This window comes from Pongo pygmaeus, chromosome 17 (genome assembly GCF_028885625.2).
Source record: "Pongo pygmaeus isolate AG05252 chromosome 17, NHGRI_mPonPyg2-v2.0_pri, whole genome shotgun sequence".
Taxonomy (NCBI): Eukaryota; Metazoa; Chordata; class Mammalia; order Primates; family Hominidae; genus Pongo; species Pongo pygmaeus.
The window spans coordinates 32610255-32632539 of NC_072390.2; the positions used below are offsets into that span (position 1 = coordinate 32610255).

The 22285-nt window shown below is 36.9% G+C and overlaps 1 protein-coding gene across 1 annotated transcript in view; it reads right to left on the minus strand.

Annotated features, from left to right (window-relative positions):
• SMCHD1 (structural maintenance of chromosomes flexible hinge domain containing 1) overlaps positions 1–22285 on the minus strand; it is a 160254-nt gene that overhangs the window by 110991 nt on the left and 26978 nt on the right. The window contains exons 6-10 of the mRNA XM_054460294.2: positions 9521–9635; positions 9282–9401; positions 3462–3628; positions 1015–1105; positions 103–313 (exon numbers count right to left, since the gene is read on the minus strand). Coding sequence (XP_054316269.1) covers positions 103–313; positions 1015–1105; positions 3462–3628; positions 9282–9401; positions 9521–9635 — 704 coding nt within the window. The remainder of the gene's footprint in view (positions 1–102; positions 314–1014; positions 1106–3461; positions 3629–9281; positions 9402–9520; positions 9636–22285) is intronic.

A 22285-nucleotide genomic window follows, 5' to 3' on the forward strand; every position in this document is an offset into this window, starting at 1 on the left:
TTATCTAACCTGAATAGCCCAACCGATAATCATGTAGAAAAACAAATCACTGTCCTAAATCACAACTTCATATTTTATAATTAAGATAACAGATTAACATACTTGATGGAAAGCATGGATCATCAGGGTAAGTTTCTCTATCATATAAGAATGGATGATAACGGATAATCCCTTCCACTACACCGTCTCCTTCAACATGAGCTTTGAATTCAAAACTATCAGCTGCTGTGTTTACATACAACGTCTGCATGTCATCTTGTATTTCCCTTAGGTTGACAATCTTAGGTACCTTCCCTTTTTCAAACATAGAAATCTAAAATAAAAATGAAACAAAAATAATTAAATTCTATGGTAACTTTACTTCTGTTCTCAGCTATGATTCAACAATAGAATAAGCAAAAATTATGTTTATTTGTACAAGTAATAATCTGGCTTAATGAAATATATATATTTATATATGAGTTAAACAGCTTTAAGTAGCATCTCAATAAGGAACATACTACTAAAAAATATAAAGTAAGCAAAGAAACAGCAAATCAGAGCTGAAGGACAGAAAAGTCATGAGTATATTTAATTCAAGGTTTCTTGCTAGAGGTAGGAAGTGGGACAACATTGTATGTGAAATTCTAACGTGTAGGTTACAGTACTGAGAATCCAATACTCAAATGCTCTGTGCTGCTAAACCTTGTCACCACGATATAACTTCTACTAACAAAAGGAAAGCTACATTATCTCCCTTTTCCTCCATGCTTCAAGAGATGATTGATGTTCAGTAACAATGCATAGCTCTACAGAAGAGAGACAAAAAAAGATAAACCAAGCCTACAGTAAATAAAGGTTTGAGAAAAATACATCTAGGAATAATCTCTTTAGTTGGATATCAAACAATCAAAGTAGTTTGGTAAAAAGCAAGGAGAGAGAAGTTGTCTAATTATTGAGTGTTTTTTATTATCCTGAGTCATTTGGAACTGGAACAAATATCTCATAATTTTTTAAGATGGATTTTTCTCTTACTTCAATATCAATATTGTTGAAAGGTTCAACTTCTTTTGATGTTCGTATTTCATTTCCTTTTGGGCCATGAATATAGTAATGATAAATATGCCTAAAATAGAGAAGAATAATTTTATACTTTTAATTCACATAAAATTATAGTTAATGTAATCTTCTATCAAAATATTTTAACACTATTTACTAGGTATCAAGCACTTTATTAAGCATTTTAAAATACATATTCCATTTAATGGTAAAAACAATTGAGATGCAGGTATTATTGCATCTCATTTTACAAATATAGAACCTGGGGTGCAAGAAGTATATATGTAAGTTCTCTGACATCACAGAATAGAGTCAGGGAGCCGTGGGCTTCAACCCAGGCCTTTCCAACTTCAAAGACCACATACACCACTTCCAAAAGGAATAATTCATCAAATAAATATAAACTAGACAGCAAGAGTCTATAATTCTACTTGCCAGGTACGTTTCAGAAAGGACTCAATTATCGGTGGTAAACTGAATTAGATATCTAATCTCAATAAGAGAACACCATTCTAGAACAGCAGTCCCCAACCTTTTTGGCACCAAAACCAGTTTCATGGAAGACAATTTTTCCAGAGATGGGAGTTGAAGGGGGGGTGATTTGGGATGAAAATGTTCCACCTCAGAACAACAGGCACTAGAGTCTCATAAGGAGCACGCAATACCTCACATGCACAGTTCACATTAGGGTTCGTGCTCCTATGAGAAATCTAGTGCTGCCAGTGATCTGACAGGAGGCGGAGCCAGGTGGTAATGCTCACTCGGGTCCACCACTCACTGTGGGGCCGGATTCCTAAAAGGCCACAGATGGGTACCAGTTCACGACCTGGGTGTTGGAGACCCCTGTTCTAGAACATTCATCTCTCCTCTCCTATAGCACTGAGACAATCTTACCCTAACATTCCAAAAACAAAACTAGTAAGTTTGACACCATCTCACTGAAAACCAACATTTTGGAAATCAACACCTCTTTATTTTTTAAGAAAAGGTTAAAAAAGATTATATTTTGGTAACATTGTTCAGGATTATAAAATACCAAGTCTTTATTGGTGAAATAGAAATTTGCAATATTTCTTCATAATCCTTTATTAGAGCAAGAGTATATTTAAATTATGTGTTAATGTACACTGAGTTCCTTCAATAAACTATAAAATAGCTAATAAAATATGTACTTGAAGAAAACTGCAAAGTCCTATTTAAATACCTTGGGTAACACGGATAATAAACAACTATTCAACAAGAAAAAAGGTATTCCTAAAACCAAATTTGTTTTCCCATAAAAAAATTTTAAAATTCTCTTAGCGTACCATCACGTATAAAATTGAGACTCTCAAGAACAATAGCCTTTTGGGTAAATGTAAAAAGATACATTTTTAAAATACGAATTTTGAGCAGATGTACCCATTTTGCAAGTCTCAGTAATTCATACTAATGCAAATTAGGGAAACAATATAGTAAATCGTATGTATCACATAGCTATAAAAAAAAAATTTTAGGCTGGGCGCGATGGCTCACACCTGTAACCCCAGTACTTTGGGAGGCTGAGGTGGGTGGATCACCTGAGGTCAGGAGTTCAAGACCAGCCTGGCCAACACGGCAAAAATTTTTAGTCTCTACTAAAAATACAAAAATTAGTCAAGTGTGGTGGCACGCGCCTGTAATCCCAGCTACTCAGGAAGCTGAGGCAGGAGAATCACTTGAACCCAGGAGGTGGTGGTTGTAGTGAGCCAAGAGTGTGCCACTGCACTCCAGCCTGGGCAACAAGAGTGAAACTCTGTCTCCAAAAAAAAAAAAAAAAAAGAAAGAAAAAAAAATTTTTAGAGCCATTAAATAACTATTCCTCTGATTTGGCCTAATGGGATATAGAGTCCCTACAAGTTTTACTGGAATAAAAACACAATGATTATTTTCAGTACTAATGTCATATAGGCACATATGTACATATATTTTATATTTTAATAGGCTTGATGCATTCATTCACTTGATAAACATTTGAGCATCTACCATGTAGCAAGTATTCTTCTAGAAGACATTGGAGATACAGCAGTGAATTTAACAACAACAAAAATAAATATATATGGTATGGAAGATTATGACAGGTCCTATGGAAAAGAAGCACAAAACGGGGTCATGGAAGTGATATAGTGCTCAATTTGACAAATTGTAAAGTTCATTTTTAATTTTATAATATTGTCAAAATCCTGTGCCTCAAATAATGCTCAGTACACCAGAGGTGATCTATAAATACTTACAGAGTAAATGAATAGAGAGCTGTTCTAACACCAATATCAGAGTACTGGATAATACTAAAAGGAAGAAAATGAGACAGGAGCAAAACCAAAGAGGCTTCAATGTATCTGTAATATTTTCTGTCTTAAAAAAGTTAAGTAGCAACATTTCCTAAGCCAAATATAATTACTTACGCTAACTGTCGTGTCCAAAGGTGGAAATAATTTTTCAAGTACTGTATGTGTTCTGGTTGTACCCCTGTGATAACCACAGCAGTAAAGCTATCTTTTTCCTTCTCCTCTATGATAAGATGATGTAGAAATCGTTCATCATCATTTGTAATGTGAACAGAATCAGAGGGCTACAAGAGTGAACAGAAATACAACAGATTAAATCATCTAAATTATAATTATACAAATAGCTATTGCATCAAATTTTAATGTGATTTACTTGGAGTTTCACAAATAGGCTTCAGAAAAGCTTTGGAGGAAACTGGCCCAATACAACAAGCTGGCTGAGTATGTGACAACACTGTGAAGACAAGGGAACTTTCACACAGACTGCTAAACTAACATGCATAAAGAGCACCCTATCTTATAATGCTAAACTGATTTTAGAATCATAAACGAAAAAGTAAAGACAAATACTGAGTTTTAAAATGCCTTAAAAAATTGAGGACACTTACCCCTAGGGTAGAATGAACCCTTGCTTGGGAGACCTACCACTTAACTCGGTCAGGACCAATGCCCAGCCCTCCATGTTCAAGAAAACTACAGGGCAGGCTGGACCCAGCTAGCTAAGCCCAAACACATAGTGCTTAAAAGTAAAATCATCCTGGACACTAGTCCACTTTCAGAGAATATCTAAAACTTATGGATATTAGTAGGGGAATTTGAGGATAAAATTACAAACTTCTCCATCTGTACTATGAATCTAGGTGTTAAAAAATTGCAGGCCAGGTGCGGTAGCTCACTCCCGTAATCCCAGCACTTTGGGAGGTCGAGGCGGGCAGATCACCTGAGGTCAGGAGTTTAACATCAGCCTGGCCTACAAGCCGAAACCCCATCTCTACTTAAAATACAAAAGTAGCCAGGCGTGGTGGCACACGCCTATAAACCCAGCTACTAGGGAGGCTGAGGCAGGAGAATCGCTTGAGCCCGGGAGGCTGAGGTTGCAGTGAGCCAAGATCACGCCACTGCACTCCAGCCTGGGCAACAAGCATGTCTCAAAAAACAAACAAACAAAAAACATGGTATGCGCGCGTGAGCGCGTGTGCATTCACACACAGTCATATGCCATGTAACATTTCTGTCAACAGTTGACTGCAGTGGTCCCATAAGATGATACGGTATTGTAGAATTAGTGTACCTTTTCTATGTTTAGCTATACAAGTATTTACCATTCTGTTACAACTGCCTGGGGTAACAAGCTGTACAAATTTGTAGACTAGGAGCAGTACCCTATACCATATAGCCTAGGTGTGTAGTAGGCTATCCCATCTAAGTTTGTATAAGTACACCCTATGATGTTCACATAGCAACAAAATAACCTAATGACACATTTCTCAGAATGCATCCCTGTCCTTAAGTGATAGGAGACTATATCTACTGTGTATGTTGCTATATACATTTTAAAACTGTGGAAATAAAAACAGACTAAACTATTCTATCTAGGAAATCAGGTTGATTTTTAAAAATAAGTATGTATGATTACTTGCTTAATTAAAAAGTGTTACAGCTCTTCAGAATTTGTCTATCAAATTCTAAAATTTCTGATTAAAAAAACAATAAATCCTTAAGACCATACCCCTTCAAAACCATTATAATGCATCTCTATACACTAAATTGCTAATATCACAGCTACAATATATACAAGTAACATTTCATATATTTTGAGTCAGGAGATTAGTCTGAATTTACTAATGATGCAAATTCATTATCCAAATATTTATCAAGCATCTTCTGTAAGTCCTATGCCTCAACTTGGGCCTGAGAAAGATAGGTTCAAGATAAATAAGACAGTGCCTTTGTGCTCTACAAACTCCATCTGGTAGGAGATGAAAAAACAAATGATTACAAAACAATATGCCATTATGTATGAAGATATGAACCAAGAGCTACAGAGGTAAAACGACGGTGACAGTCACCCAGCAGATGACTGAATAATAACATTCCAGACAAATGAGAACATGAATTCAAGATCATAAAGAAAGTGGGTGGAAGAGAGGATAGATGAAAGAAAATAATACGAAAGACAAAATCAAATGTGCTGAATGATTAACAAAAAGGATTACCAACTTTAACTGCATGGCTAGTGGATGCCATTAATTGAAAAGGGTAGTTGAGATGAAGACAGGAGAAGGAGAGAATAAGAAAAGTTTACGGATAATATTTCATCTCTTTCTTTTAAGAGACAGGGTCTCTCAATGTTGCCCAGCTGGTCTTGAACTCCTGGGCTCAAGAGATTCTCCCTCCTCAGCCTCCCAAACTGCTAGGATTACAGGCATGAGCCACTGTGCCCAACCAATATTTGACTTCAAAGGTACCAAAAGTGAGTTACTCCTCGAACACCTAAGAAAGAACATCTAATTGAACCTGGAAATGAGTGTACTGGATATGATCAGTTGGTATTCATCACCCATTCCTACCACCTTTTACTGTACTCTCTTGGGCTGCAGAGGTTGGAAGGCAAAAAAATACTGTTTGGATTGTGGATGCAAATTAGGTTTCACCAATTAGATGTACTAGCCAAAATCTGGATGTCAAAAATGAAGCAGAGGCTATTTCCTGAAGTTTCTTAAAAGTTTTCTGTTATCACACAAGGCACTGAAAGATCAGTAAACAGGTTTCAGGTTTAAAGTGTCAAAAGGCCACTGCAGCCCTAGTTATGGCCAGAAACTCTGTTTTCCAGTTTTGGAGCAATTGTGGCAGTGAGATCATTCCAACTCTTGGATCACAGATACAGCAGTGAGTTCCTGAATTCCAGACCCAGTGGTGGTCCTCCAACTGAATGATTATAGCAAATGCTGCAGCATCCCTCCAGGATAACTTCAGAGTCTTGGCATCATTCTAGAAGGCTTAGCCCATAATTCATTCCTTTGGCCCTTCCAGTAATCAGGTAAGCATCTAATTCCCTCTATTAAATATTTCCTGTTTAAAGGGCCCAGGATGGTCTGTTTCCTTTACTGAAGCTAGCATGATTCAGTGTCTCAGTATTGAGAAAAGTTTTCACACGAAACACAGATTTGAGAGCTTTTGACATAAGTAGCAAATACACATCTTTAGAAAAGGTAAGACCACTGACTATAGAACAAGAACCACCAATTCCACCCACATTCTGAAAACTGCTCACAGGTCAGAGATAGAAGTCCAACAAAAATAGGCTGGAAAAGACTGGTCAGAAAAGGAAACAGACCAAGTACTTGGTGGTACCCATGAAATGTTTGTTGGGAAGAACTAAGCACAAAACACAGAAAAGGCTGGCAGAAAAATGGTGCTCCAAGAGACACAGTTGTATACAAGCTTTGTAATATGCACACAGTTTTGAAAACCACCTAAATTCTCAATTCCTATTTTTCACCAGTTTTATCATGGCAAGTAATATTTCCATCATTATATTTTATAGGGCTTTGTGGTGGTTAAGACAAGACGGAATACTGTTATGTAAAAATATCAAAATATGCAATTTGTTAAGCAAATGAAACAAAGAAAAGAAAGTAATGTCCTGCACAAAGGGTATATTAAGTTATCGAGAAAATAAAAGTAGATAATAAAATGGAAAAAAAAAAATCCAACCCACCAACTAATGAAAGAAAAGGTTTTTTTTTCAATTATCAAATGCCCAACATTTTGCTGCCCTTTCCCCTTCTCATTCTTTTGAAAAGTAAATGGTCAGACGTGTACTTCCATACAGTTGTTGGAAGTGTATGTGACTTTGGGTTTAACCTTTCTGACAAGTAGTTTTGAAATACATGCCATGAACATTTAAAAAGTTCAAATTCAGGCTGGGTGTGGTGGCTCACACCTGTAATCCTAGCACTTTGGGAAGCCGAGGTGGGCAGACTGCCTGAGGTCAGGAGTTCGAGACCAGTCTGGCCAACATGGTGAAACTCCGTCTCCACTAAAAAAAAAAAAAAAAGAAAAGAAAAAAATTAGCCGGGTGTGGTGGCATGCACCTGTAATCCCAGCTACTCAGGAGGCTGAAGCAGGGAAACTGCTTCAACCAGGGAGGCAGAGGTTGCAGTGAGCTGAGATCACGCCACTGCACTCCAGCCTGGGCAACAAAGCGAGACTCCGTCTCAAAAAAAAAGTTCAAATTCATTATCACAGCTATTAAAATTATAACAATCTGAACTAAGAAAAAAATCTGTAATTCAGGTAAGATGTTATGCAAAGATATTCATCGCAATGTCTTTACAATTACTGTAAAATCCTTTAAATAAGCCAAATGCTCAACAGAATCATGAAATTATGTTACATTCATTGAAGGAAATGTTATAAAGCTACTAAAAACTGTTGTGTATCAAAATATTTTATAATGGGGAAATACTCAACATGTTAATTTTTTAAATGTGGGATCAAAACTATTAAGTATATATTTTAAAAAGCTGAATTAGAAGGAAATTCACCAAAATGTTTCAGTAGGCTTCTTTAGGACTTGGGAGTATTTTTATCTTCCTTAGGCTTTTCTATAAAGTTTCCTACAAGTTGTTTTAGAATCAGAAAGCCAAATTTTTAAAAGTTCAAAATTACCTTTTAAAAATTTTGTATTGTTTTTGAGACAGTCTTGCTCTATCGCCCAAATTGGAATGTAGTGGCATGATCATAGCTCACTTGCAGCTGGGCTCAAGTGATCATCCCACCTCAGCCTGCTGAGGTGCTGGGACTACAGGTGCACACTCCCACACCCAGCTTTTTTTTTTTTTTTAAGTAGAGACAAGGTCTCCTATGTTACAGAGGCTGGTCTTAAACTCCTGAGTTCAAGCAATCCTCCCACCTCAGCTTCCCAAAGTACTGGTATTACAGGACTGAGCCACCGTGCCCAGCCCAAAATCACTTTAAAATAAAGATTTTCCCATAATCCCAACACTTTGGGAGGCCAAGGTTGGAAGACTGCCTGAGTCCAGGAGTTCGAGGCTGCTGTGAACTGTGATAGCACCACTACACTCTAGTCTAGAGGGACAGAGTGAGACCCCATCTCTTAAAATAGTAAGTAAACTAACTTATATATTAAAGATTTTAGATTAAAAATCGTGTTTCAGGCTGGGCACGGTGGCTCACGTCTGTAATCCTAGCACTTTGGGAGGTTGACGCAGGCGGATCACTTGAGGTCAGGAGTTCAAAACCAGCCTGGCCAACATGGTGAAACACTGTCTCTACCAAAACTACAAAAAAAATTAGCAGGGCGTGGTGGCAGGCGCCTGTAACTCCAGCTACTCGAGAGGCTGAGGCAGGAGAATATCTTGAACTCGGGAGGTGGAGGTTGCTCCGCTGCACTCCAGCCCAGGAGACAGAGTGAGACTCCATCTCACAAAAAAAAAAAAAAAAAAAAATTCATGTTTCAAACAAAGAAGAGTTGAAGGAATATACAATAAATATACCATTTACTTGCCACCAAGATTCAAATTTGTTAACATTTTGTCTTATGAACACAAGAATTTCAATGCAAACTTGAAACAGCAATCTCTCATTTATTTCTCTAGAGGTCCAATTTCCTGAAAGTCCATTACCCTATTACTGTTTTTCTACTCTATAATTTTATTACATAACAAAGATTTTAAAACCCAAATTCAGACCAGGGAAAAAAGCTTACAATCCTACAAGCAATTTACAGAAAGCTTAGTAAGCTTTATGAGACAACTTGTCTGAAGATTTTTGGCTTGAGAAAGCCCATTTTTGTTATTATGACTAAAGGAAAGGGTAACTCATTTTGAAAATTTCATACCTTCAAGTTAAGTTCTGTCCTACCGTATCCAAAGGAGTAAATTTATAATTATGAATTAAAATGTATTGTACCTTTCTGTTTCTAATATATCCACTATATATTGCCTCTTTATTTTTCTCCTTCTTCTCAAAATCTTCTTTAGAAAGCACAAGCTCATGAACATCTTGGGAATCTGCAGGTTTGCTTATCATCTGTTAAATATTAAAAAGAGTACTTTTTAAATTCCTAATAAACTGGTTAATGCATTTAGACAGAGTCAACTTCAAAATATTTCGATCAACTTTCATTTATAAGAAATCTTTTTACTTACTCTGGCTGATTGTCCAACAAAGAAGACAGCTTGCTTGCCCCCAACACCAAAATAGGAAATATCACTATTTAAACTGCGTGGCACTGGTACTGGACGAACATATCCTGAATGATCACTAAAATAAAACATTAATGCAGTGATTTTAAACAAGCTAGTTAAGTGTCAAAAGAAACTTTCATTGCACTTGTATTCAGTGTTAATAAAATGATCACCATGCCTGCAAACACCCCTAACTGAAAGGTGAAATAATCAGTGTCAAGACATCTACTCCAGTGCATCTCAGAGTGTAGTCCCCAGGCCAGATGCATCAGCTTTAGCGGAAAACTTTTAAGAAATGCAAACTCTTGGGCTCAATCCTACTGAATCAGAAAATCTCTCAGCAAACAGGACTAAATAAGTATTTTTATTATCCTCATGCCTCTAAAACTTTCCTTCAAAATTGTTTGCTACTTCAAAACTTGCTAAAATATTGTCTGAAGAATAATGGTAATTAGAGCAAAGGAGAATCTCACTTCCATATATCATGATAAATGAAGAGCTCTGAGGGAACACTGTACCATAACAATATTCTGAAGAAGAGGCACCACTGGTCTTTCAAGATATAGGCAAAGTCTCCAGGACATCATCCCCCAATATCAGAAATAAACAGAATGAAGGTGAGGCTGGAACCACTATTAAACTCAATGGAAAGATTAAAGAGCAGGTGTGACATAGCTGGAGAGAATTAGAGAACAGAAAGACTCAAAGAACGTAACCACAGGAAACAAAGAAAGAAAAGAAAACTGAAAATATCAAAGTGGCGTTAAAAGACATAAATGACCAAAGGAAAATATCTCACACAGATTAAATGTAGTTCTAGAAAGAGAAGGGACAGAGAATGGAAAATAGCTGTAAATATTCTTGAACCAATAAAAGACATGGCTTCACAGATCCAGGAAAACCAAAAGAGCCCAAACAAGATACATAAAAAGAAATCAACATCACTGTAAACACCAAAAACCAAACAGAAGAACTAGAAAATAGGCTGAGAGATAAGACAGGACAAAATAGATGAGCAGGCTTTGACAGCGACAGTAAAAGACAAAGAGGAATATTATCTCTACAGTGCCTGAAAAAAATCTGTTAACCTAAAATTGTCAACTAGAGAAAAATAAATAATTTATAGATAAAAACCAAAGTAATTTACCACCAGAAGACTTGTTCTAAAGAAATGTTCCTACAAGCACAATCTAACATACAAGAGGTCACCATAATACAATACATACAAAAGTAATTTTTTTAAGTACTACATATGAGACATTTACTGGTGTGGTGAAAAACTGGTGTGTGTATATTGTTGAATTTCTAAAAAGTCACACTTTAAATACCTTCAATAACAAAAGTGTCATTAAGGAAGGGAGTGACCAAAGCTAATGAAGTCCTTAAGTTGGGGGAAGGAAAATACTTTTAATCCTGAAATCTAAAGTTAAATATGCATGTTAAAACTTCAAAGAAGATCAGAGAAGGTATAAAGTCTAAAATATTAAAAAGAAAAAAGGAGCAAGAAAACAAAACAGCAGAAGACAATAAATTTAAGAGAAAACAGAAGAAACAGAAACAGAAAGAATGAGATAAACAAAAACATTTTAATTGGTATAAAAAGTCCTATCCTCATATATAAATAATCAAAATAAACATAAAGACAACATTGACCAGGTAGGACACTGTAATACCAGAGATACAAAACAACAAAAGTACCCAAAATAGTATCCCCTCACAATACCCCACCCAACATCTACAATCACATCCCCACACAACACAAACTGTCAACACAAAATAACACACAGAAAATGCCTCCCCACACAAGTTTGCATTTATACAAAACACCTCACTCAATACACAAACACACCACTACTTTCAACAGAAACACATACCACAACGCTACAAAGCATACACACTGATGATTTAAAAAAAAATCTTAAAACAAGTCAGAGAAAAACAGATTATATGTTTTGAGATACAAAGATAAGACTGACAACAGATTTCTTCTTATAAACGATGCAAGCTGGTAGAAAATTGAGTGACATATTTAACATACAGGTTTGAGTGCCCCTTATCCAAAATGCTTCAGACCAAAAGTATTTCAGATTTCTGATTCCTTTTCCAATTTTGGAACAGATGCATTATACTTACCACCTGAGCATCCCAAGTCTGAAAATGCAACATCTGAAATGTTCCAGTTGCATTTCCTTAAGTGTCACACTGGTGCTCAAAAAATTTTGGATTCTGGAGCATTTCAGATTTTGTATTTTTGAATTTGAGATGCTCAACTTGTACTTAAATTTTTTTTAAAGTCAAGCTCAACCAGATGCTCAGCAAAACTATCTTTGGGGTTTGGGGGGAAGAGAGAGATCCTATCAGACATACAAAATCTGAAAAAAATTCACCAAGAACAGACTCAAGTTATAAAAGAATGTTTAGAAAGATCTTTCTTTAGAAAGGAAAACAATACTGGACAGATTTACACAAAGGAATGAATACAAGCTCTAGTAAATATGGTAAATATGTGCGTAAACATAAACTGGTTCAGGGACTCAGATTTTGTATGCAAATGTTCATAGCAGCATTATCAAAAGACAAAAGGTAGAAACAACTTGTGTCCATTAATCTATGAACTGACAGACAAAACACAGTATGGTTGTACAGTGGAGAATTACTCAACCATAAAAAGGAATTAAATTCTGATACATGCTACAACATGGATGATCCTCGAAAATTATGCTAAGTGAAGTAAGTCACACATGACAAATACTGTATAATGACAAATACTGTATAATTCCACTTAAATAAGGTACCTTGATTAGGTAAAATCATTGAAACAGAAAGTACAATAATGGTTACCAGGGGCTAAGAGTGGGAGCAACGGGGAGTTACTGTCTAATGGGTAAAGCTTCAATCTGGGGGTACAGGGTGAAAAAACTTTAGGAATACATAGTAATAATAGTTGTAAAAGACTGTGACTGTAATTAATGCCATGGAATTATATACCTTAAAATGGTTGTAACTGCAAATTTTATGTTATTTATATCTTACCACAGTTTTTTAAAAGAGAACTGCTTTAAAAAGGGACAGAACAGGCCAGGTGCGGTGGCTCATGCCTGTAATCCCAGCACTTTGGGAGGCTGAGGCGGGCGGATCACGAGGTCAGGAGATCGAGACCACCCCGGCTAACACAGAGAAACCCCATCTCTACTAAAAATACAAAAAATTAGCCGGGCGTGGTGGCGGGCGCCTGTAGTCCCAGCTACTTGGGAGGCTGAGGCAGGAGAATGGCGTGAACCCAGGAGGCAGAGTTTGCAGTGAGCCGAGATAGCACCACTGCAGTCCGGCCTGGGCAAAAGAGCGAGACTCCGTCTCAAAAAAAAAAAAAAAAAAAAAAAAGGGACAGAACAGAACAGTGTGCTGTTGGAAAACAGGGCAGATGTGTATAGTTTAGCAAGAAAGGTCAGGAAGTTGAGAAGAAGCCTTTTTACATTAAGGAGAGAGGCAAATGATTATTTAAAGCTAAATAACAATACTGTACTTTGACATTTATGCCAAAGTAAAATGTATAAAAACAAAAGTACAAAGACCAAGATAGCATAAACGGAAGTATACTGTTGTGATGTATTTATATGCGAAGTGGTTTAGTATTACTTAATACAGACTGTAATAAATTAAAGATTTATACTATGAATCCTAGAGTTTCCAGTAAAGTAACAGCTATAGTTAATAAGCCAAAAAGGAAATAAAATGGAATCTTACACACACACACACACACACACACACTGAATCTGCAATAAGGCAGGAAAAAAAAGAAAATGGGAACAAAAATAGGCAGGAAAAATAAAAAACAAAGATGGTAAACTTAAATCTAAACATATCAATAATCCAACTAAAAGCAACTGATCTAAACACTCCAATTAAAAGGCAGAGATTGTTAAATATTGAGACACAAATATCTATAGCATAAAAGAAACCCTCTTTAAATATAAAGAGACAATAGGTTAAGAGGTTGGAAAAATATTTACCATTTTAACACTAATGAAAAGAAAGCTAGAGTGAATATATTAACACCAGATAAAGTCAGTAAAAGATACCAGGAAATGAACAAAGAACAATTAAAACAAATAAATGGGTAAACAGACGATCACTCTTTGTATTATTACATTTAATTACATTATGGATGTAATAACATCCAGTATTATTTTCCTTTCTGGATAATGTAATAATATCCAGTATTGTTTTCCTTTCTGAAGATCTTTCTAAACATTCTTTTATAACTTGAGTCTGTTCTTGGTGAATTTTCTTCAGATTTTGTATGTCTGACAGGATCTCTCTCTTCCCCCCAAACTCCAAAGATAGTTTTGCTGAGCATCTAGTTTGAGCTTGACTTTAAAAAAATTTAAGTACAAATTGAGCATCTCAAATTCAAAAATACAAAATATGAAATGCTCATTATACATTTAATTACATTAAATGTAATAATACAAAGATGCTAAATGAAATTGTAAGTGTGGTTATAAAACATGACCCAACTATATGTTGTCTATAAGAAACCCATTTCATATATAGTAATAAAAGTAGGTTAAAATAAAATGGATGAAAAAATATATAGCCTGAAAACACAAATGAAATGAATGAAATGAAAACGCAAATGAAATGAAACACAAATGAAAAAACACAAATGTAGCTGGGATGGCTACACTAACAGATAAAGTACACTTCAAAGCAAAGAAAATAACCAGTGACAAAGAGCAACACTACATAATGAATAAAAGGGTTGGTCAACCAAGAAGGCACAGAAGGCATAACAATCCTTGGAGACTTCAATACCCCCTAGTTCCTACCACATAGAAAATCCAGCAAGGATATAAAGAAATGAATAATATCATCAACCAATAGAATCTAACTGACATTTTCAGAACACTTCTCCCAACAAGAGCAAAATACACCTTCTTTTCAAAGACACATAGAAAATTCACCTAGATAGATAACATCCTGGATCATAAAACCCAACAAATGTAAAACAGCTGAAATCACTTAAGAGTACATTCTCTAGCTATCACGAAATTAAACTTGAAATCAATAGAAAGACAATAGGAAAATATGTTGGAACACTTATAAATTCATGCACTTTTAAAACAATCCACGGGTTAAATACCAAGTTGCAAAGGAAAAAAGTAGACTGAACTGAATGAAACAGAAAATACAGTGTAACAAAACTTGTGAGATGCTGCAACTTATTTCCTAGAATTATGATTAACCAAAGTCTATGAGCTAATGTTTATTAAGAAAAAAAAAAAAGTAAATGAGTTTTAAGTATTCAGTTACTATGGCAATACTTCTAGAAAATAAGTTGAAAATACCCTCTGATATTTTCCTTAAAATATTTCTGGGAAAATATACAAAAGTTTAGAGAAGGGAGAAGCTCACTGATAAAACACAACATACATACATCAGGTCATGCAAAACTAAAGAATTCTCTCCACTAGTTAGAAATGCACAAAATCACAAATCCCTTTTTCAACCCAAATGACCCACGCAAACCAAATCTAGGCAACAACTCATCACAGCAAGTAAGGCTGAGAATATTTATTTCAAGACAGTCTCAGACTTGTGTTAATGAGTCTAGAAAAATTCCTATATCCACTCAAGGACTACATAAATATCCCTTCATGAATACAAATAAAAGTAGAAAAATACAATTTCAAGGAACAGTTTTACACCACAGCAGTCCTCTGGAGAATTAGGAAATTAATCTCCTTCAGGAATAAATTTACATCAAAGTCCAAAAATATTTCAGAAAATATCTTAATTCATAATCTTCATACAATGAAAGAGGATACTTAATCTTTGGGAAATTTTGACGGAAACAAAACATAAGAGGTGTCTCAAGTAAGAAAAAGTATCAGGGGGCCGGGCGCGGTGGCTCACGTGTGTAATCCCAGCACTTTGGGAGGCTGAGGTGAGTGGATCACCTGAGGTCAGGAGTTCAAGACCAGCCTGGCCAACATAGTGAAACCTCACCTCTACTAAAAGAACAAAATTTTTCAGGAGTGGTGGTGTGCGTCTATAATCCCAGCTACTTGGGTGGCTGAGGCAGGACTGCTTGAACCTGGGAGGCAGGGTTGCAGTGAGCTGAAATCACGCCACTGCACTCTGGTCTGGGGCTGACAGGTGGGAATCGGTCTCAGAAAAGAAAAAGAAAAAAAAAGAAGAAAGAAAAGAAAAAGTTATCAGGGAAGAGGATCAAATTAGTAAAAGAAACTATCTAAATGACTGCCAGGAAGCCAGGGTAGAGTAACTATGTATGTATATATCTCACTATCTTGAATCTAACAAAGGAGGAAAAAAAACCACCAAAATTAAGAAAGCTCCACCTCTAACAAAACTGGCCACCAATCTCTATCAGAGCCTCTAGAATAAATGTGCCAGACATATGGAAATGACCAAATTAAAGTATGGTGCTTAAATGTTACAAACGTATTCCCAACATTCAAGTAAACACAAATATTAGAAAGAAAACAAAAGCTCATCTTAATTTGCTGAAAACCAACGAAGACAAACCAGCTTTTTCTTTAGGAATATTAGGAAAAATCCTGTTGGGGATCCATTTCTACAACTTAAAATAAATATGGCATGGGTCATGTAGCATTTTTACTCATTCATATTTCAACAAAATGGCTCTGAGTGGAGAGCCTTTTAATTGATGAGCAAGTTGAAAGTGCAGAAAGAGTAGCGCTGACCCAACAGATACCTGAATCCAGCTGACCTAACTAATGTCATACCTCTCCCCTACAAAATAATTATACACATACTATTATAATTATGTTCCAGGTATCCAAGTTAACTTCTAAAGCAATAATTCTTATAGTGCCCAAGTTATGAGAGAATTTTCTAGGTTTATGTAATGTTATATATCCTTTTTTTTTTTTTTTGAGAGATAGGATCTCACTCAGTCGCCCAGGCTGGAGTGCAGTGGCGTGATCATGGATTACTGCAGCCTCGACCTCCTGGTCTCAAGCGATCCTCTCGTTTTAGCCTCCTGAGAAGCTGGGGCTACAGGTGCAAGCCACAACACCTGGCTAATTTTCCTTTTTTTGTTTTGAGATGCGGTCTCATTCTGTCACCCAGGCTGGAGTACAGAGGCGCAATTTTGGCTCATTGCATCCTCCACCTCCTGGGTTCAAGTGACTCTCCTGTGTCAGCCTCCTGAGTAGCTGGGATTACCAGCACACACCACCACAACTGGCTAATTTTTGTATTTTTAGTAGAGACAGGGTTTTGCCATGAAGGCCAGGCTGGTCTTGAACTCCTGACCTCAGGTGATCCGCCCACCTCGGCCTCCCAAAGTGCTGGGATTACACCCGTGAGCCACCGTGCCCGGACTACACCGGGCTAATTTTTTAAAAATATTTTTTGTAGTGGTGGGTTCTCATGTTGCATAAGCTGGTCTCAAATTCCTGGGCTCAAGCAATCTTCCTGCCTCAGCCTCCCAAAGTGCTGGCATTACAGGTGTGAGCCACTGAGTCCAGCTTATTGTCCTATATCTTAACAAGGGTTTGAGATACACAAGTGTATATATTTGTCAAAAATCAGTAAACGAGTGAACACTTCCAGAATGGTGGCATAAGGACTTCCAAGAATCCACTCACTGATGAAAGCAATGAGAATGCCTGAAAAAACTGTCAAAATCAATCAGCAGCAAATGTTTATCGTAACAGCTGTCTAAGGCAATGAAAACAGTTGGAGAAAACAAGAATCTGACCAAAAATATACAAGGAAAAGCTGGGGAATGTGAGATCTGCAGGGTTTTTTAAAAGCTTCAACATATTCACTAGACTCAATAAGGTCATTTCCACGTGCAGGGCTTAACACACGTTCAAGAAAGAATTGAAAAGGTCCTAGTAATGACTTACCTCTAGCTTACCTTGAGGTTCACTACAAGCAAGAAGTGAAAGTAAGGCAGAGTTGTAAACTCTGCAACAGAGCACTAAAAACATACCCCACTATGCACACAGAGCCCCTCAGCAAAAGCTGGGAGACTTAGTGGTTCAAGGCACTTAAGATAATGTTTGATCATTAGCTGACCACAAAGCTAACTAATCAGAAACTTCAAGGGTAACACAAGGATACAGACTTAACAGAATTAGTTCAGGGAAGCCACTACATAAACAAACAACAGATGCAACAACAAGTCTTGGGGAAGGGGGTGGTATCAGATTTCCAGAGTTGCTACATTATATTATTATAATATGACCAGTTCTCAATAAAAAATTACAAGCCATGCAAAAAGATATTAAAGTATGGTTCACACACAGGAAAAAGAACAGTTGGTAGAGACTGTGGCAGAAGAAGCTCGGCTATTTTAAATATATTCAAAGAACAGAAACCATGTCTAATGAACTAAAAGAAAGTATAAGAAATGTATTTCACCAAACAGAGAGTATCAGTTGGGATAGAAATCATAAAAAAGAACTGAATAGAAATTCTGGATTTGGAGAAAACAATAACCAAAAAGAAAAAATCACTTAAGAGACTCATGAGCAGATTTGGGTTGGCAGAAGAATCCATAAACTTGAAGGCAGGCTGATTGAAATTATTTAGTTTGAGGAACAAAAAGAAAAATGAAGAAAAAAGAACAGACCTGTACTATAGAACACCATCAAGTATATGGATAAGAGGAGTCATAGAAGCAAAGGAGAGAAAGAATACTTGGAGAAAAAAATGGCCAAAAACTCCCCAAATCTGATGAAAAACTTTATATATCCGAGAAGCTCAATGAACTCTAAGTAGGATGAACTCAAATCCATACTTAGACACATCAGCATTAAACTGTCAAAAGCCAGAGACAAAAAGAGAATCTCAAAAGCAGTGAGAGAAGCAATTTGTTACACAGAAGTGATCCTCAAAAAGATTAACAGCTAATTTGTCATCAGAAACCATAAAGCCAGAAGGCAGTGAGCTAACATATTCAAAGTGTTGAAAGACAAAAGACTGCCAACCAAGAGTTCCTTTTTTTTTTTTTTTGAGACGGAGTCTCGCTCTGTCGCCCAGGCTGGATGGAGTGCAGTGGCGCCATCTCGGCTCACTGCAAGCTCCATGTCCCGGGTTCACGCCATTCTCCTGCCTCAGCCTCCCGAGTAGCTGGGACTACAGGTGCCAGCCACCACGCCCTGCTAATTTTTGTATTTTTAGTAGAGATGGGGTTTCACTGTGTTAGCCAGGATGGTCTCGATCTCCTGACCTTGCGATCCATCTGCCTTGGCCTCCCAAAGTGCTGGGATTACAGGTGTGAGCCACCGTGCCTGGCCCAACAAAAAATTCTTTACCCAGCACAAGTAGCCTTCAAAAATAATGGAAAGGGGCCGGGTGCGGTGGCTCACACTTGTAATCCCAGCACTTCGGGAGGCCGAGGCAGGCAGATCACGAGGTCAAGAATTCGAGACCAGCCTGGCCAATATGGCGAAACCTCGACTCTACTAAAAATACAAAAATCAGCCGGGCATTGTGGTGCACGCCTGTAATTCCAGCTATTTGGGAGGCTGAGGCAAAAGAATCGCTTGAACCAGGGAGGCAGAGGTTGCAGCGAGCTGAGATTGCACTACTGCACTCTAGCCTGGGCTACAGAGCGAGACTCCCTCTCAAAACAAAAAAGAGGAAAGATTAAGACATTCTCAGATAAAAACTGAGGGAATTTGTTATTGGCAGATCTGCCCTAATGGAGCCACTAGAGAGAGTCCTTTGGGCTAAAATACCAGGATATTAGAAAGTATTATAACTCAAATACACATGAAGAAATAAACAGAAAATAAGGTAGCAGTAATTACATAATTAGAAAAGACAAGCCAGGCGCGGTGGGGCTCACGCCTGTAATCCCAGCCCTTTGGGAGGCCGAGGTGGCGGGCAGATTACCTAAGGTCAGGAGTTCGAGATCAACCTGGCCAACATGGTGAAACCTCGTCTCTCCTAAAAATACAAAAATAAGCCAGGAGTAGTGGCATGTGCCTGTAATCCCAGCATGTGCCTATAAGCCAAGCCCAGGAGGCTGAGGCAGGAGAATTGCTGGAACCCAGGAGGTGGAGGCTGCAGTAAGCCAAGATTGTGCCATTGCACTCCAGCCTGGGCAACAAAGCGAAGACTCTGTCTCAAAAAAAAAAAAAAAAAAAAAGAAAGAAAGAAAGAGAAAGAAAAAGAAAGAAAGAGAAAGAAAAAGAAAGAAAGAAAAGACAGTATAAATGCATTCTTTGTAAATCTCCTATCTGATTCAAAAGATCAAGGCATAAAATAGTAAGTATAAAACTCTAGTAACAGGGCTATAATGTATAACGATCACATTTATACGAAAATAATAGTACACAGAAGTGGGAGGAGAACAAAGCTAAGTAGGAGCGGTTTTTGTATACTACAGATTATGTCGTTGGCATTAATCCAGACTGGATTGTTATAAATTAAGATGCTGGTTGTAATCCCTAGAAAAACAACTAAAAATGTAGATTAACGACTATTGGACAGATGTGGTTGCTCACTCCTGTAATCCCAGCACTTTGGGAGGCTGAGGCAGGTGGATCGCTTCAGCTCAGGAGTTGGAGACCAGCCTGGGCAACATAGTGAGACCCCACCTCTATAAAAAATTAGCCAGGTGTGGTGACATGTACCTGTGGTCCCAGCTACTTGGAAGGCTAAAGTGGGAGGATCACTTGAGCCCAAGAGGCAGAGGTTGCAGTGAGCCAAGATAGCGCCACTACACTCCAGCCTGAACGACAGAGCGAGATTTGTCTCAAAAACAAAACAAAACTATTAAAAGGATATTAGTGATTGCCATGAGATAGAAAGTGACTACCACTTAGTACAGTGTTTCTTTTGGAGTTGTAAAAATATTCTGGAATTAGTGGTGATGGTTGCACAATTTTGTTAACTCAAAACTACTGAACAGTATGCTTTAATACTGTGAATTTTATGATACGTAAATTTTATCTCCATAGAAGATAAATTCAATGAAGATACATTTAAGACAGATACAAGCAACTAACTGTATACTGTGTGAATTTTACCACAAGATTAAAAATATTGAACCCTAGAAATTAATACGGACACTTTCAAAACTAGGAAAAAGTATACTGATCTTTATAACTTGTTTTGAACTGTATTAAAAAACCAGAAAAACTAATGGTGGGACAGATATATAAGGAGTAAAGCAACTATCAACGGTAAAACCTAGGTGTGAGTATATGGGTATTCCCTGCAGAATTTCAACTTTTCTGTATGTTTTTAAATGTTCATAATAAAATACTAAAGGAAAAAAAACAGTGCTGAGGGAACACTCAGATCCAGGTTGTGGACCATTCTACAAGAAAACTAGCCTAAACACTACAGAAAAATTGAAATATTATGAAAAACACAAAAGCTAGGGAAACTATCATAGAATGAAGGAGGTCAGACATGACAACAGGAAAAAAACTTATGAAAATCTTATGTTAAATATTGTTGCATTAATGATAAATTTCTTAGATGTAATAATGATTTTGTAGTTATTTATGAGAATCCGCTTGTCCTCAGAATACACATGCTACAGTATTTGGGAGTGAAATCTCACAAACTGGCAGCAGTGTACTTTCAAATGATTCAGAAAAGCAAAGTGTGTGTGTGCAAGTGCGTAGACAGATCATAAATGTGACAAAATGTTAACAACTGATAAATCTAAGTGAAGGATATATGGGTGTTAGTTCTTTCATCTTGTCTATTGGCTTGAAACGTTTCAAAATAAAAAGGGTGGAGGGAGGGAGTAGTACCCAGGTAAATAAGAGTTACAAATAATATTTCCAAACTGAAATTCTCACATCTCCCACCACTCTCCCCTCTATCTACTATGCTACAGTCACAATAGTCTCCTTTCTGTCCTTCAAACAAAATGAGACTGTCACAATTTCAGTCTTTGCTTTGCTGGTGCTTCTTCTACCTGAAACACACTTCTCACAGATCTTTATTTGGCTGCTTTCTTCTGATCATTCAAGCCTCAACTCAAATATAATCTCAAAGAGGCCCTCTTCTCCAACCACCTTATCTAGAGGAGATGTGCATCAGCTCTATTATTCTACATTTTTTTTCTAGCAATCCATTCCTTCAACATTAATCTTACATTTTATTCATAGTAATAATAACTGAAATGCTTTTACATGTAATTTTTTGTATTTACTTCTGTTTCTCTCTCCAATACAACATAAGCTACAGGTCAAGACTGTTAGTTGTTTAGTACTTCTAGCCTGTTCTTGCCTTTCTTCTACAGCCTGTCTTCTATGACATCCATCCTTGTATCCAGAAAAAACAAATGGAAGGAGTAAAGCAACTGAGCAGAAGCTAGAGACTGAAGGGGTGTATCTGATATTGATAGAAATTACAGTGGGTCAAGGAACTGATACTGGACTTAAAAGACAGTAGGAGTACCTAACAGCTATAATAACAACTGATTGTTTACTGACACCAAACCCATAAAGCTAAGACTAAAACCAGCAGCAAAAAGATTTTTGCCAGAAATTATAATTTCCCTAATATTTGGTTAAGTTTAAAAGTTTGTTTTGTTCTAAGAACTAGAGAAAAATCAGAGTCAACGTCCCATGAATTCAGTTAAGATTTTCATTTCTTTCTACTCTTCCAGTTGATATAACTGATGTTTTTCTGACCATTTTGCCTAATCCACCATCTGTTCTACCTTCCCTTCTACCTAATACTTCTGTCATATGCTAA